The sequence below is a fragment of the Ovis aries genome, chromosome 1, assembly GCF_016772045.2.
Source record: "Ovis aries strain OAR_USU_Benz2616 breed Rambouillet chromosome 1, ARS-UI_Ramb_v3.0, whole genome shotgun sequence".
Lineage (NCBI taxonomy): Eukaryota > Metazoa > Chordata > Mammalia > Artiodactyla > Bovidae > Ovis > Ovis aries.
Genome location: NC_056054.1, coordinates 100,999,960 through 101,012,297, shown reverse-complemented (window position 1 = coordinate 101,012,297; position 12,338 = coordinate 100,999,960). Strand labels below are relative to the sequence as shown.

Here is a 12,338-nt window from a genome sequence, read left to right as displayed (position 1 = left end):
TTGAATGTCAAAGGATAGTACAATTAATTGATGTTAAAAAATAACAATTACTTAGTTTAGTTATGTCATGATGTGCTATTTTAAAAAACTTCATTCATAACCTTTTCCTCTATCTATGTGATATACTTACAGCTAAGTTCCAAGAGGGAAGTACATTAGATCTGGCAACAGGCATGCCTAATTTTATGAACCGGAAGTATTACTCAACAGTTTTGCATAAATCCAACTTTTATAACATGAATTGCATTTCCCCAAGTCTTTCACTATAATTTCAGAGATAACTTATTGTACCAATTGCAAATTAATTGCCGCTTGGGGCCAAATCCACCCTTCTTTGCCGTGCCTTGTGATACTGAAGCTGAATCCTATAAATATTTCCTGTCATCTGGCAAGAGATTAAGTTTTATCACATAGAAGTGACTGCTCCCCATACTGGCTATTCCTATATTCTTTAGAGTTCTCCTCACCTCTTAATAGTTATCCATTGTTACTAATAAGTTTTTAGAAGTTAAGTTTATAAATTATATATTTATAATATATATTTATTATATGTAAGTATTTCTGACATATAATAATAAAATTATGTGTAATCAAGCTATACCACACATAATTTTGTCTCCTGAATGAAGTGGACTGGTGCACTCATCTTTTTAAACCTGTAATTAGCTTTATCTATTTTGGCTGTGCTGGGCGTTCACTGCTGCATAGGCTTCTTTCTGGTTTCGGGGAGCAGGGGCTACCCTCTAGCTGTGGGGCACGGGCTTCTCATTGCGGTGGCTTCTCCTGTTGCGGAGCGTGGGCTCCAGGGCACGAGGGCTTCCACAGCTGCAATTCCTGGGCTCGAGAGCACAGGCTCCATTAGTTGTGGGGCTCGGGCTTACTCTGCGCCATGTACGAACACGTATCTCCCACACTGGCAGGCAGACTCTTTACCCCCGAACCACCAGGGAAGCTCTAAATGTACTCTTACTTTTTGTTTTCTCAATTGCACACCTTAAAGAAAGTCAGTTATCTGTAAATACTTTCAAAGCTTTTGGATGACGACTGTGGGAGTGAAGATAAGGGTGGAGAAAATAATGATATCCTTATTTTAATTCTCTCATACTCAAGGAACCAAATAGTCTTAGTGAAACACAGTGCATGACCTCTAGACAGAGCTTGTGTCAATCTAATGACCTTGTAAGCGCAAGATTAGCTACAGCTTGTACTGTAATTTTCCTGCTTAGTTCATGTTTTTCTTATCACTCAGACTATCATACCAAGTGCTGACATAAGAACTCACAAATGAAACAAACGAGGAACAAGCAAGTTTTAGATACACTCCTCATGGAGGTTGTAATATATGTGACAGTAAGTCACTAACAATGAAAAATACACTGCCATTATATTATCACAGTTAGAACACACACAGACAAACACACAAACAAGGCTGTTATACTTAAAGTTCAAGTAAGACAAATCAGGTAGGCCATCAAGCTAAAGGAGACTACTTGTGTAGAACTGCTTCATGAAAAAGGCAGTATATACTTTTTAGCACATGATGATTCCAACCTAAGGGTATTTGTTCTCGCTCTAATTCAAACATAATGACTCACCCAAATTCTCTTCCATAACAAGATGAAGAAAGAACATTTGTGAAAAATTAGGTTTAGTATTCTGACCGAATACTACATTGGAAAGTTGAAACTGAAAAGAGATGATACAAATGATCTCTTTAGACTTATCCCAGAGAGTTCTGGGAAAATAAAGTACTTTATTGTTAAATAATGCTAATTGCTTCATTTTAATACAAGACCCCCAACAAATAAAGTGAAATGTGCATGGCTGCTGTTGTTCTGGAAGGAAAATGGCATTGTTAGTGACAATTTGTTACCTACTCAGAATATGGCTAATATAAATAAACTCTTCAGATCAGGATTTAGGGGCATGTGCTATGGTTGGCTAGGCAGTCTCACCAAGTCAGTGAAAACTGGTGGTCGCTAAGATTCAGAAAAATTAAGTAATTTGCTCAGGGTCATGCAGCTAGTGAATGTCAAGAGCCCAGATCAGAACCTAACTGTCAGATTCCAAAGCCTGCACTCTTTATGAACCAATACAAGGCAATTCGTACTTGACTTTGGAGTGCATCTTACGATTCTACAGAAAAAGGAAATTTATCTTCATAACTCTGTTTTGCCCTGATTAATTTTTTTTTTTTTGCCCTGATTAATATTTAAGTTAAGTCTGCCTTCTCCAGTCACTGCAGTTTGATGGTGGCACTGATAATAACTGATATCTTTAGTCACAAATGGAAAATTGAAAGCAATCTTTACAGTCTGGATTTTGGTATCAAAAATATCCACCAAAATGACAATCCTAAGATACTTACAGTTAATTTAAAAAAAAATTTATGTATTTCTTTTATTTTTGGCTGTGGTGGGTCTTTGTTGTGTTCGGGCTTTTCTCCAGTTGAGGCAAGCAGGGGCTACTCTTTACTGAAGTGCACAGGCTTCTTACTGTGGTGGTTTTTCTTGTTTCAAAGTATAGGTGCTAAAGCGTGTGGGCTTCAGTAGTTGCACTGTTTGGGCTCAGTAGTTGTGACTCCGGGGCTCTAAAGCACTGGCTTATAGCTGTGGTGCACAGGCTCAGTTGCTCCACAGCAAGTAGGATCTTCCTGAACCAGTGTTGCTTGCATTGCAAGGCAGATTCTTAACCACTAGACCACCAGGGAAGCACACTTTCAGTTAATTCCTAAAAATATTGCTGGATGATGGGAAACAAGAGGGCTTCTCCACCATTCAGGAAAAGAAAATCCTTAAACCCAGTTCAACAACACAACCCAAATTTGACTCAGAACTTTTCTCCTTTCTTTTATCTGCACTGATAGGCCAATCCCCTAAAGGGAAACAGCTAGGTAGAACTGCTTCATGAGTAGGATGACACCGGAGAGATCAGCTCTAATTATGTGACGGTTCAGCAGTTTCAATTTGCTGCTGTCAACATACAGAAGAGAAAAAAGGAGTAGGTTTGCCAGAAGCAACATGACAAGCATGATATAGGTCCACAGGAACCAAGGCTAAGAATCTTTATGCTGCATGCCTTCAACTTTGCTTATCATTTCAGATTACAGTCTGGAGAATTTCAGTAGTTAGACTAAAGACTTAATTCTAGCCCATGTTGTAAACATATTACTTTATTGGCTTCTAAAAACTTTTGAATTAAAAAACACTTGCGCTAATCAGTGTGGCCTGAACCACAACAAACCCAAATGGCTGTGAATATTCTGATTACATATATACATATATTTAAGCTAAACTTTTTGAATCATCCAGCTGAAAACTAAAGCATAGCAATTTTAAATGACAGTTGATAGCTTATAAAATGAAGGGCACTACTGCCCCCTTGTGGGCATGAGAGAGTCAACCTTCACTGAGAAGTTACATTTTCATTCAACATTAGCTATTACTGCTGCTGCTGCTGCTGCTGCTACTGCTAAGTCGCTTCAGTCGTGTCCGACTCTGTGCGACCCCATAGACAGCAGCCCACCAGGCTCCCCCGGCCCTGGGATTCTCCAGGCAAGAACACTGGAGTGGGTTGCCATTTCCTTCTCCAATGCATGAAAGTGAAAAGTGAAAGTCAAGTCGCTCAGTCATGTCTGACGCTTAGCGACCTCATGGACTGCAGCCTACCGGGCTCCTCCATCCATGGGATTTTTCAGGCAAGAGTACTGGAGTGGGTTGCCATTGCCTTCTCCGAGCTATTACTGAAGCCCTGCTATAAAATGGGTACTGAAATACAAAATCTCAGTCTCACCACAACCTCATGAAGTAGATTATTACATTCTAATTTAATATATAAGTACAGAAGGCTTAGGGAAGTAAGTAGTATTTCTAAGATCAAGTATCTTGCTGCTGCTAAGTATCTTAGTCAATTAATAAATCAGTATTTGAAAGCAGTTCTGGAATGCAAAAACCTTTGTATAATATGTATCTATTCTTTCTAGTTTATACTGCCTCTCAATAATAATACATTAGTCAAGATCTTCCTCTGATATTTTACAAACAACTATGAATACAGTTGTAATTTTTAAATGAAAATCGGAAACAGAAAATGAAACCCAGGATCAGTAGGAACATTTATTTAAACGAGGACATATTTTCTCTCATTGTAAAACAAATATCTGTAAGGAGATGTTGAAAATAAACTTGATTTGCTCCTTTTTATTTAAAAAATTTATTATAGTTGATTTACAATGTTGTACTAGTTTCTGCTGTACAGCAAAATTAGATTTGCTCCTTTCTAGATAGATATTTTATTTTATTTAAAACATAAATACTGCGTACTGTGTACTGGTGGTACAGTAGATAAGGCTCTGCCTGCCAATGCAGGGGACGAGGTTTGATCCTGGGTCCGGGAGGATCCTACCTGCTGCAAAGCAACCAAGCCTACTAAGCTAGTGCTCTAGAGCCCATGAGCTGCAACTACTGAGCCCACAAGCAGCAAGTACTGAAGCCCACACTCCTAGAGCCTGTGCTCCTCAGTAAGAGAAACCACCACAATGAGAAGCCTGTGCACCCAACTAAGAGTAGCCCCCACTTGCCACAACTAGAGAAAGCCTGAGTAGCAACACAGACCCAGAGAGAGCAGCCAAAAATGAATGAATTAAAACAAATACACACACGTGTCAAAAGAGCAGCACCAAGGGCTTTTCTTTGCTATATTGTTGTTTTATATGTTCTCAAGAACAAATCAGGACTCTTAAACTTTAGTGGAATAACCATACTTACCTCTTTTATATCAGCATCCAACAACCATTTATGTTTATTTTCGTATTTGTTACTGATTTAGACTATAAATATTTAACTATTTTCCTTAGCAGTACCATATTAAAGTACCTTATATTTTCATTTTGGGGTCAGACATAACCCTTCGACAGATTAATCTGTAGAATATTTTACTTTTAACACAGTCAAGCATTTATGTATAATCCTAAAGTATGATCTTTCCTTCCTCCAGAAAGAATAAAGCATTAGCTTTAAAATCTATTATAAATCTTCCATTTGGGGAATATTTTAATAAAGGAGGGGATATCAGACAGAGTATCTATTCATCTTATTTAAAAAACCTGTAATTCAGGTTCGTTTTAAGTCTAAAATAAATGTCATATTATCAGAACATCACCTGAGGTTGTCTTGGTGCTGGCTGAAGAAACAAGGCTTGCGAGGTTGACAACTTCTCCTGACGTGAAGATGAACGGGGTAGCCATAGTCACAGGGTTGGCTCTCTCAGGATTAGGATTCACCTGATTCTGCATTGCTTCCTATAAAACAACACAAGATATTTCAAAGTAAGAACACTTATTAACTAGCCTCAGTTATACAGTTACTGAACAGCCATGCCCCCTCCTCCCCAGTGCTCTGTCAGGCAGAATTAGTTCTGGCACACAATGTCCTGGGGACCTCCGAGTTCTCATTAACACCACTGTTTTTTTCTCAGACCAGGGCAACAGAGAGCTTAGGTTGTTTTTCCTATTATTTCTACCTTAAAAAAAAAAAAGGTGTATATTTGCAAAAACCTTTAGACAATTCACTTAACCTCTCTGGACATTGGTTTTTACTTTGAAAAATAAAAGGGGGAGCCTAAAAAGGAATTTCCAGCACTAACATTCTACGATCAATTATGTACAAGACATGGCGCTAGCTGAAGATCCCTGCAGAGAATCTACAGAGAACAATATTCTCCAGAGTTCTGTCCAACTACTTATTCCATTCTGCCACTGAAGAAATCCCTAAGAGAATATATAACAAACAAACAAACGAGCACCAGATTTTAAAGGCTTATTTCCATACGCTGCATTTTTGCTTTCAGGGATATCTGCACAATTTTGGCATAAAGATGCTTATCTCTATTTTATTTCTTTGGCTACTTTTTTTTTAAACACACAAATATCCCTTTGCTAAGAGTTTCGATTGAAGCAGGTTATCCATTTTATGGTTACCGTAAAATTCCTTCTTGAACCTGCCCCTTCTGCCCTCCAAATCACTTCCTTGATTCTAGCCCTCATTGACTCTTCCCTGGCCTAATGAAAGTCACTAGACGGTAAAGAATCTGCCTGCAATGCAGGAGACATGGATTTGATCCCTGGGTCAGGAGGATCCTCTGGAGAATGGAATGGCAACCCACTCCAGTGTTCTTGCCTGGAGAATCCTGGAGACAGAAGAGCCTGGTGGGCTACAGTCTGTGGGGTCACAAAGAGCTGGACACGACTGAATGACTGACACTACTACTATATGGTTCTTTAGCATTGTCTTCTCTCTCGAGCCTGTGTACCACCCTTCAAACCTTTTTAAAAAACCCTCTCATATCAATCCTATATTTAAAAGCTTCCATTGGAACACCACAAAGTAGTCCACAATCTTGCACACCCCTGTGTTCAGAACTCAGCCTTTCAAGTCTTAGCTCCTGCCACTCCCAAACTCTGCTTCTCTTGACCAATCTCTAGGCACAGAACTATTAATACTTACTCTTTCCTGATCATTCCATGCCCTTTCACACCTCTGTCTCTTTGATTTGCTTTTTCTAGCCTAGAACATCATTTTCTCACATCTCTGCCTAATGCTCCTTCAAAACTCAGTTCAGAGTCTACATATACTTTGATCTTTGCCTTAAGCATGATCAAAACTCCCTCCTGTAACACCTACTAGGTATCTGTTTATCATCATAGTGTTCAATCACTATAGTATTATACTGCTTTATATTTGGTCTTTACCTTCATTATGCTGTAAACACTCCAAGGACAGGGCTATGCCCTACTAATCTTTGTATCTCTCATCCTGTTATTTACAATATATACATACTGGCTTAAGAAATCAATGGATGATACCATCACAGCTGATTTTTAATTCTGAGATGGTTTCCTTATGACTCAATATGCTTTAGAGCTATGTTCTATCTCACATCAGTTGATGTATGTTCATAAAACATAAGGAGGCTTTTCATATTATCCCAAGTCAAGCTTAATTAAAAAGGGAAATTTTCATGGAGAAAAAAAAATTCTAAAGCCAAATAAATCTTATTTTTGTACTGGTCACAACTCTTCAATCACCACAAATAACTCAGGGCTTTATAGAATTTTTTATAGAATTTTTTTAAGATATTAATGACAATCACAAGATTGAGACATAATGAAAGCACTACTTTCATAAGATACAGAAAATTCAGTTTTGATTCAGCTCCTACAAAAAATCCGTAACTTCAGCTAAAGTATACTGTGGTGGTGTAAAAAGAACAGGACCTGAAGGATGACCAGAATCTCAGCATTGTTCTTCTCCAGGGCTATGTCAAAAGCAGACTTATCAAACTTGCTGAAAGCATGGACGTCAGCTCCGTATTTGATAAGCAGCTCTACAACATCCCGATGGTGGTGCTCTGTGGCCCAGTGCAAAGCTGTCATCTTTAGCATGTCCTTGGCATTCACATCTGCACCATTCTGTCATAAAAAAGTAATTTTTTTCAAAGAGATACTGGTTATAGTAGCACAGGTGCAATATCCCATCACCAGATACTGAGGATTTCTATAGCGATTACACATACTCAAATTTAGAAATGTTTAAGAAATATCAAAGGGAAAAGCATGTCTAAAATTCTCCTGCATGCTGACAGACACAATGCCTTAAATGAGAGGGTCTCTTAAGGACATCACTGGGAAATTATAACAGATGGGAGAGAAAGGGGAAAAGAACAGATTTTTGTTGCATTTATTAACAGTAAGCTGAGTGCCTGAGAAAACAGGCATAAGAGCAAAGAACACCTGCAGAAGAAGAATGAAGAAAAATCAATAGTCTGTTTAGCCTTCAAAAGATTAGAAAGTAAAATACTCATAGCTAGGATGACTCTTGAAAGAGCTACAACTCAGTGGTATAAACTGTCCTAAAGTTAATCTTTTCCAACCTAGTTTCCTAATGCCTGTTTAAGAAAATAGGAAGGTTATTCGTCTTTTTTACAATATAGACCCGCCACTATTCTTGCTTTACCCTAACAAGTAGTTCCACGATGTGTGCATGTCCATCAGCTGCAGCCATGTGCAAAGGGGTCCTGTCCACTTTGGTCCGTGCATCCCTGCTAACTCCTGCTCGAAGGAGCACTTCTGCTGTGGAATAATGACCATACTGGGCTGCAAGGTGGAGGGGTGATGTTCCAAGCTGTGGGGAAATAATACTCATTTAATATCAACTGTGTGCAAAGTCCTAAAACGTCACTAAGTCGCTTCAGTCGTGTCCGACTCTGTGTGACCCCATAGACGGCAGCCCGCCAGGCTCCCGTCCCTGGGATTCCCCTGGCAAGAACACTGGAGTGGGTTGCCATTTACTGGAGGGATACAAATGAAGAATAGGAGAAGCCTAGGTTCCTGTCCTTGGAGAGAGAATCTGGCTGGGCAGATAAACTGAAGAAATGATTTAATTAAAATTAATATACTAATGGACAAATACACATGGTATCAATTAAATAAGTGTGAAGTATAATGGCTTGAAGTCAGGTGGACTTAACAGGTAAAACTCCATAAAGGGTAAGAGTTTAAACAGGGCTTAGAAAAATAGAAGAGAGCATGTTGAGTCAGGAACAAAGTGGGGGGATAGGCAGGTTCAAAACAATTCTTGAGAAAAGGGCAAAAACTAGAAAGTGACATGTAAAATTTAGGATGCAAATCTAATTGGTTGAAATAGAAGTTTGTTACCACAGTAAAACAAAGCAGAAAGACTAATGAGATGAAGAGCCAAAAGAAAAAAGATTAGCAATAGTGTGTCAACAGCAACAAACAAGTCTGTATCATCTCAAAGTAAATCTTGTTACTATCAGAGTTATCCATCAGCATCCATTTGGTCAGAGATCTATCCCTTTCTTTGGGTTATGCTCTTGAATTTAAAACCTATTTCATTTATTCTTTGCTTTTCATATATTCAGTCTCTCTGCCTGACTGGATTTAACTCACACTGTGCTTTTCAAGTCTATTTACAGAAATGTTAATCTCCTGGGTTTCCTTTCTTCCTTTTTGTGATGTGTTGGCCTCTAAAGTTATGAATTAATCACCTCAGAATAGAGGACACTGCTTATTGAATTGTTAAAATTAAGCAATGCTAACAAAATCTATGAATACTAAGCAAGCCCATGTTATAACCTAGACCCTGGATCTTCTGACACTCTGCTCTCCAAGCTGATTGTTCGAACTCATGAAATTACACCCTCCTCTTTAGCATTTTTTAACAGTGAAAAAGGAAACAAAATGGCTAGGCTACTCCTTATTAATGAGGACATTTTAGAGAAAAGGAAACCAGGAGTTTATTAGTTTAGAAATGTACTCTTAGTATACTGATTTTGTTTAATTTCTAGCTAATTACAGAAGCCTATAACCCAAGTACACTCCAGAGAGAAGTAAACCTTTTAGAAAATACTCTAAAAAACATTATAGAAAATTACAAGTATATAATACCTTACAATTACCATCTATCTATCCACAGGAGATTCATTCAATCTGGAAAACTAAAAGAAAACCATACATTCAGATGAAACAAAGATAATGAAACTCTTGTAGGAAGACTGAGGCAGAAAGACAATAAAGAAAAATCAATTCAGACTATTTAGTCTTTAAGAAGAAGGCTACTAACAGCACATGCTGGGAATAATTAAGAAAGCTTACCCAGTCTGTGGTGAATGGGGCACCATTTGCCATCAATGTTCTCACTTCATCATCTTGGCCTTTTCTTGCTGCTTCTAGCAACCTCTTCCCTAAGTCCACCAAAGACATCTTTATACATAGGAACACAAATTTTCAGGAAGCTGTAACTCAAACACAAAGAAAGATGCCTGTAAAAATATTTTTAGAAGACCTCCTGTATTAGAATATATGTAAGATACTTCTCAAGTGGACTATCTGATAAGGCACTTCTTTTCTACTTCAATACAAACTGTCAGGTATTTGCAAAGTTTCAGGCCCTAAACCGTAGTTCCCTCACTTTCAATCTCCAGTAAAATACTTTGAAAATACATGAAACACATTGCTGCCTTTCTAGCTTAAGGACTCAATAAAACAGCACTGCATCCCTTTGAAACAACCATGGGCAGAAATAATGTGTTACATACACACACAAAAAATGAATAGGCAAACCAAGGATATTGAGACTCGGGTACGTGGAGGACACTTTTTCAAAAATGAACAGAGATGTCACTGCACCTGTCAGAGGTGTCTCAGCAACACCTAGAGTTTTTTAGTCATCAGTTTGGCCAGATTATATACTTTGTTTAAGAGTACAGTTATGTCTAAAATCAGAACAGTTTTTCACTTAATAATGCTGGCATTATTAAATTTTTGTGAAAGCTCACAGTAAAATAAAAGCATCTGAGTAGGACAGTTTTTTCCTTGTAAAAGGCATACAGTCAACTCTCCGTCATTTAAAGAAAAAAAGAGGACTTCCCTGGTGGTGCAGTGGATAAGAATCTGCCTGCCAATGCAGGGGACGTGGGTTTAATCCCTGCATTTGGGAAGATTTCACGTGCTGGGGAGCAACTAAGCCTGTCCACCTGTGGGCTGGAGCACCCTGGAGCCTGTGCCACCCAGGAGAGGGCATCACAAGAAGCCCGTGCACCACAACAAAGAGTAGCTCCCATGTGCACAACTGAAGAAAGCCCAAGCGTAGCAAAGAAGACCCAGCACAGCCAAAAAAAAAATGCTGCATTAAACACATGAAATCAAAGGCAATAAATGACGGAGATTGTCTTAAAAAGCAACCAAAATGGCCATTAAATTGACAGTTGTAAATTAGAAACGGGCCTGGGTATAAATTCAGAGTTGCAGAGGATAATAAGTTCCTGTATGCGACGGAGAATTGTCTGAATGGTATATAATCACCACACATTACAAATTTTCCAACCAGCGAGGAAATGGCTGTTCTTGATAAATCTAATTTTTATTATCTATTTGCTTTCATCTTGTACTTTTTTGTCTTAGTTGCTCTGTGGCATATGGAATCTTCCTGGACCAGGAATCAAACCCGGGTCTCTGTGTTGACAGGCAAATTCTCAACCACTGGACCACCAAGGAAGTCCCTATAAACTTTTCTGATAAAATGAGTGGTGATACTAATAACTGCAATTTTTAAATATTGTATAAAATACATCAACATTTGGATGATGGGCATTGTTTGGTGAACTAATATTTTTCAAATGACCCATATATGTCACAAAATTATGGTCAGGTAAAAAGGGTCATTCAAAGTGAAAGCAGATCAATGGGCTTTAAGGTAATCAAGTATAAAACATTCATTGACATGGTTTCAGATTCCTCACTGCAACTAACATTTAAGAAATTGCCTGCCACTTCTTGGGTTTTTGTGTAACACAGAAGAAGAATAATCACCATTACCTGAACAAGCTATTAAAACACTCCTCTGGACTTCCCTGGTAGTCCAGTGGTTAAGAATCTGCCTGCCTGAATGTGTTATATCTATATATAAAAAAAGTATCACCAAGCCCTAAACACTTCTATAGGAATTCCCTGGCAGTCCAGTGGTTAGGACTTGATACTATCATTGCTGGGGCTGGGTTCAATCCCTGGTCAGGCAACTAAGATCCTGCCTCAAGTCACACAGCACATTCCTTCACCTCCCCCTCAAAAAATGAAAAAAAAACAAAACCCAAAACACCTCTACGATAACTGATCACAAAGGGAAAGAACGTCCTACACAGGAATGTTGAGAAATGTTGACATGCAGCAGATTAAATTCTCCTAATATTGAAGTTTCAGCTCTATTCTCTACCACAAAAAAATATTCAGGCGTAGGCTGAGGTATCTGCTTAAGGAGATACCTAGCTTGGTTCACATTCCTGGGAAGCTGAAACTTCTGGAAGACAAGATCCTTTAATTAGGTTGATTTTAATCCCACTGCAACTGGTGTCCTCAGCTCCTGAACTCTAACAAAATATTTTTGAGCCATCAATTTTGACCCCTACACTCTGCCTTCATATATATGTCAATTTCATAACTTTTAAATCATATTTATGAGTCTGTGTATCAGTACCTCTAAATGACAAGTGACCCAAATGTTTCATCCCATTGTTTAAACAGGCCACCAAAAACCTTATTTCTTATTATAAATGGTAAGTTAAACTTTGGGGTCAGAATGTGAATAGGCTGTTGCATTAATCATTAGGAAAAAAAAAAGTTTCCTAGATATGTATTCAAGGGTCTTTTCTCTCCTTATTCTCACTCTTTGCTTTTAAAAGTAAAATGTATTTTTAAAATAATGGCATTTTGGGGGGACTATGTGTCATTCTCCCATATACCACCAGATGAGAGATGCAGTAAG

At 38.3% G+C, this 12,338-nt stretch overlaps 1 protein-coding gene across 3 annotated transcripts in view; it reads right to left on the bottom strand.

The window, feature by feature from the left end:
* GABPB2 (GA binding protein transcription factor subunit beta 2) overlaps positions 1–12,338 on the bottom strand; it is a 32,531-nt gene that overhangs the window by 12,277 nt on the left and 7,916 nt on the right. For 2 of the 3 annotated variants that reach the window (XM_027974647.2, XM_027974636.2), the window contains exons 3-6: positions 9,674–9,813; positions 8,013–8,180; positions 7,274–7,468; positions 5,161–5,299 (exon numbers count right to left, since the gene is read on the bottom strand). In XM_027974647.2, coding sequence (XP_027830448.1) covers positions 5,161–5,299; positions 7,274–7,468; positions 8,013–8,180; positions 9,674–9,781 — 610 coding nt within the window. In that variant the 5' untranslated portion in view covers positions 9,782–9,813. The remainder of the gene's footprint in view (positions 1–5,160; positions 5,300–7,273; positions 7,469–8,012; positions 8,181–9,673; positions 9,814–12,338) is intronic. The other variant, XM_027974646.2, reaches the window with a different exon arrangement.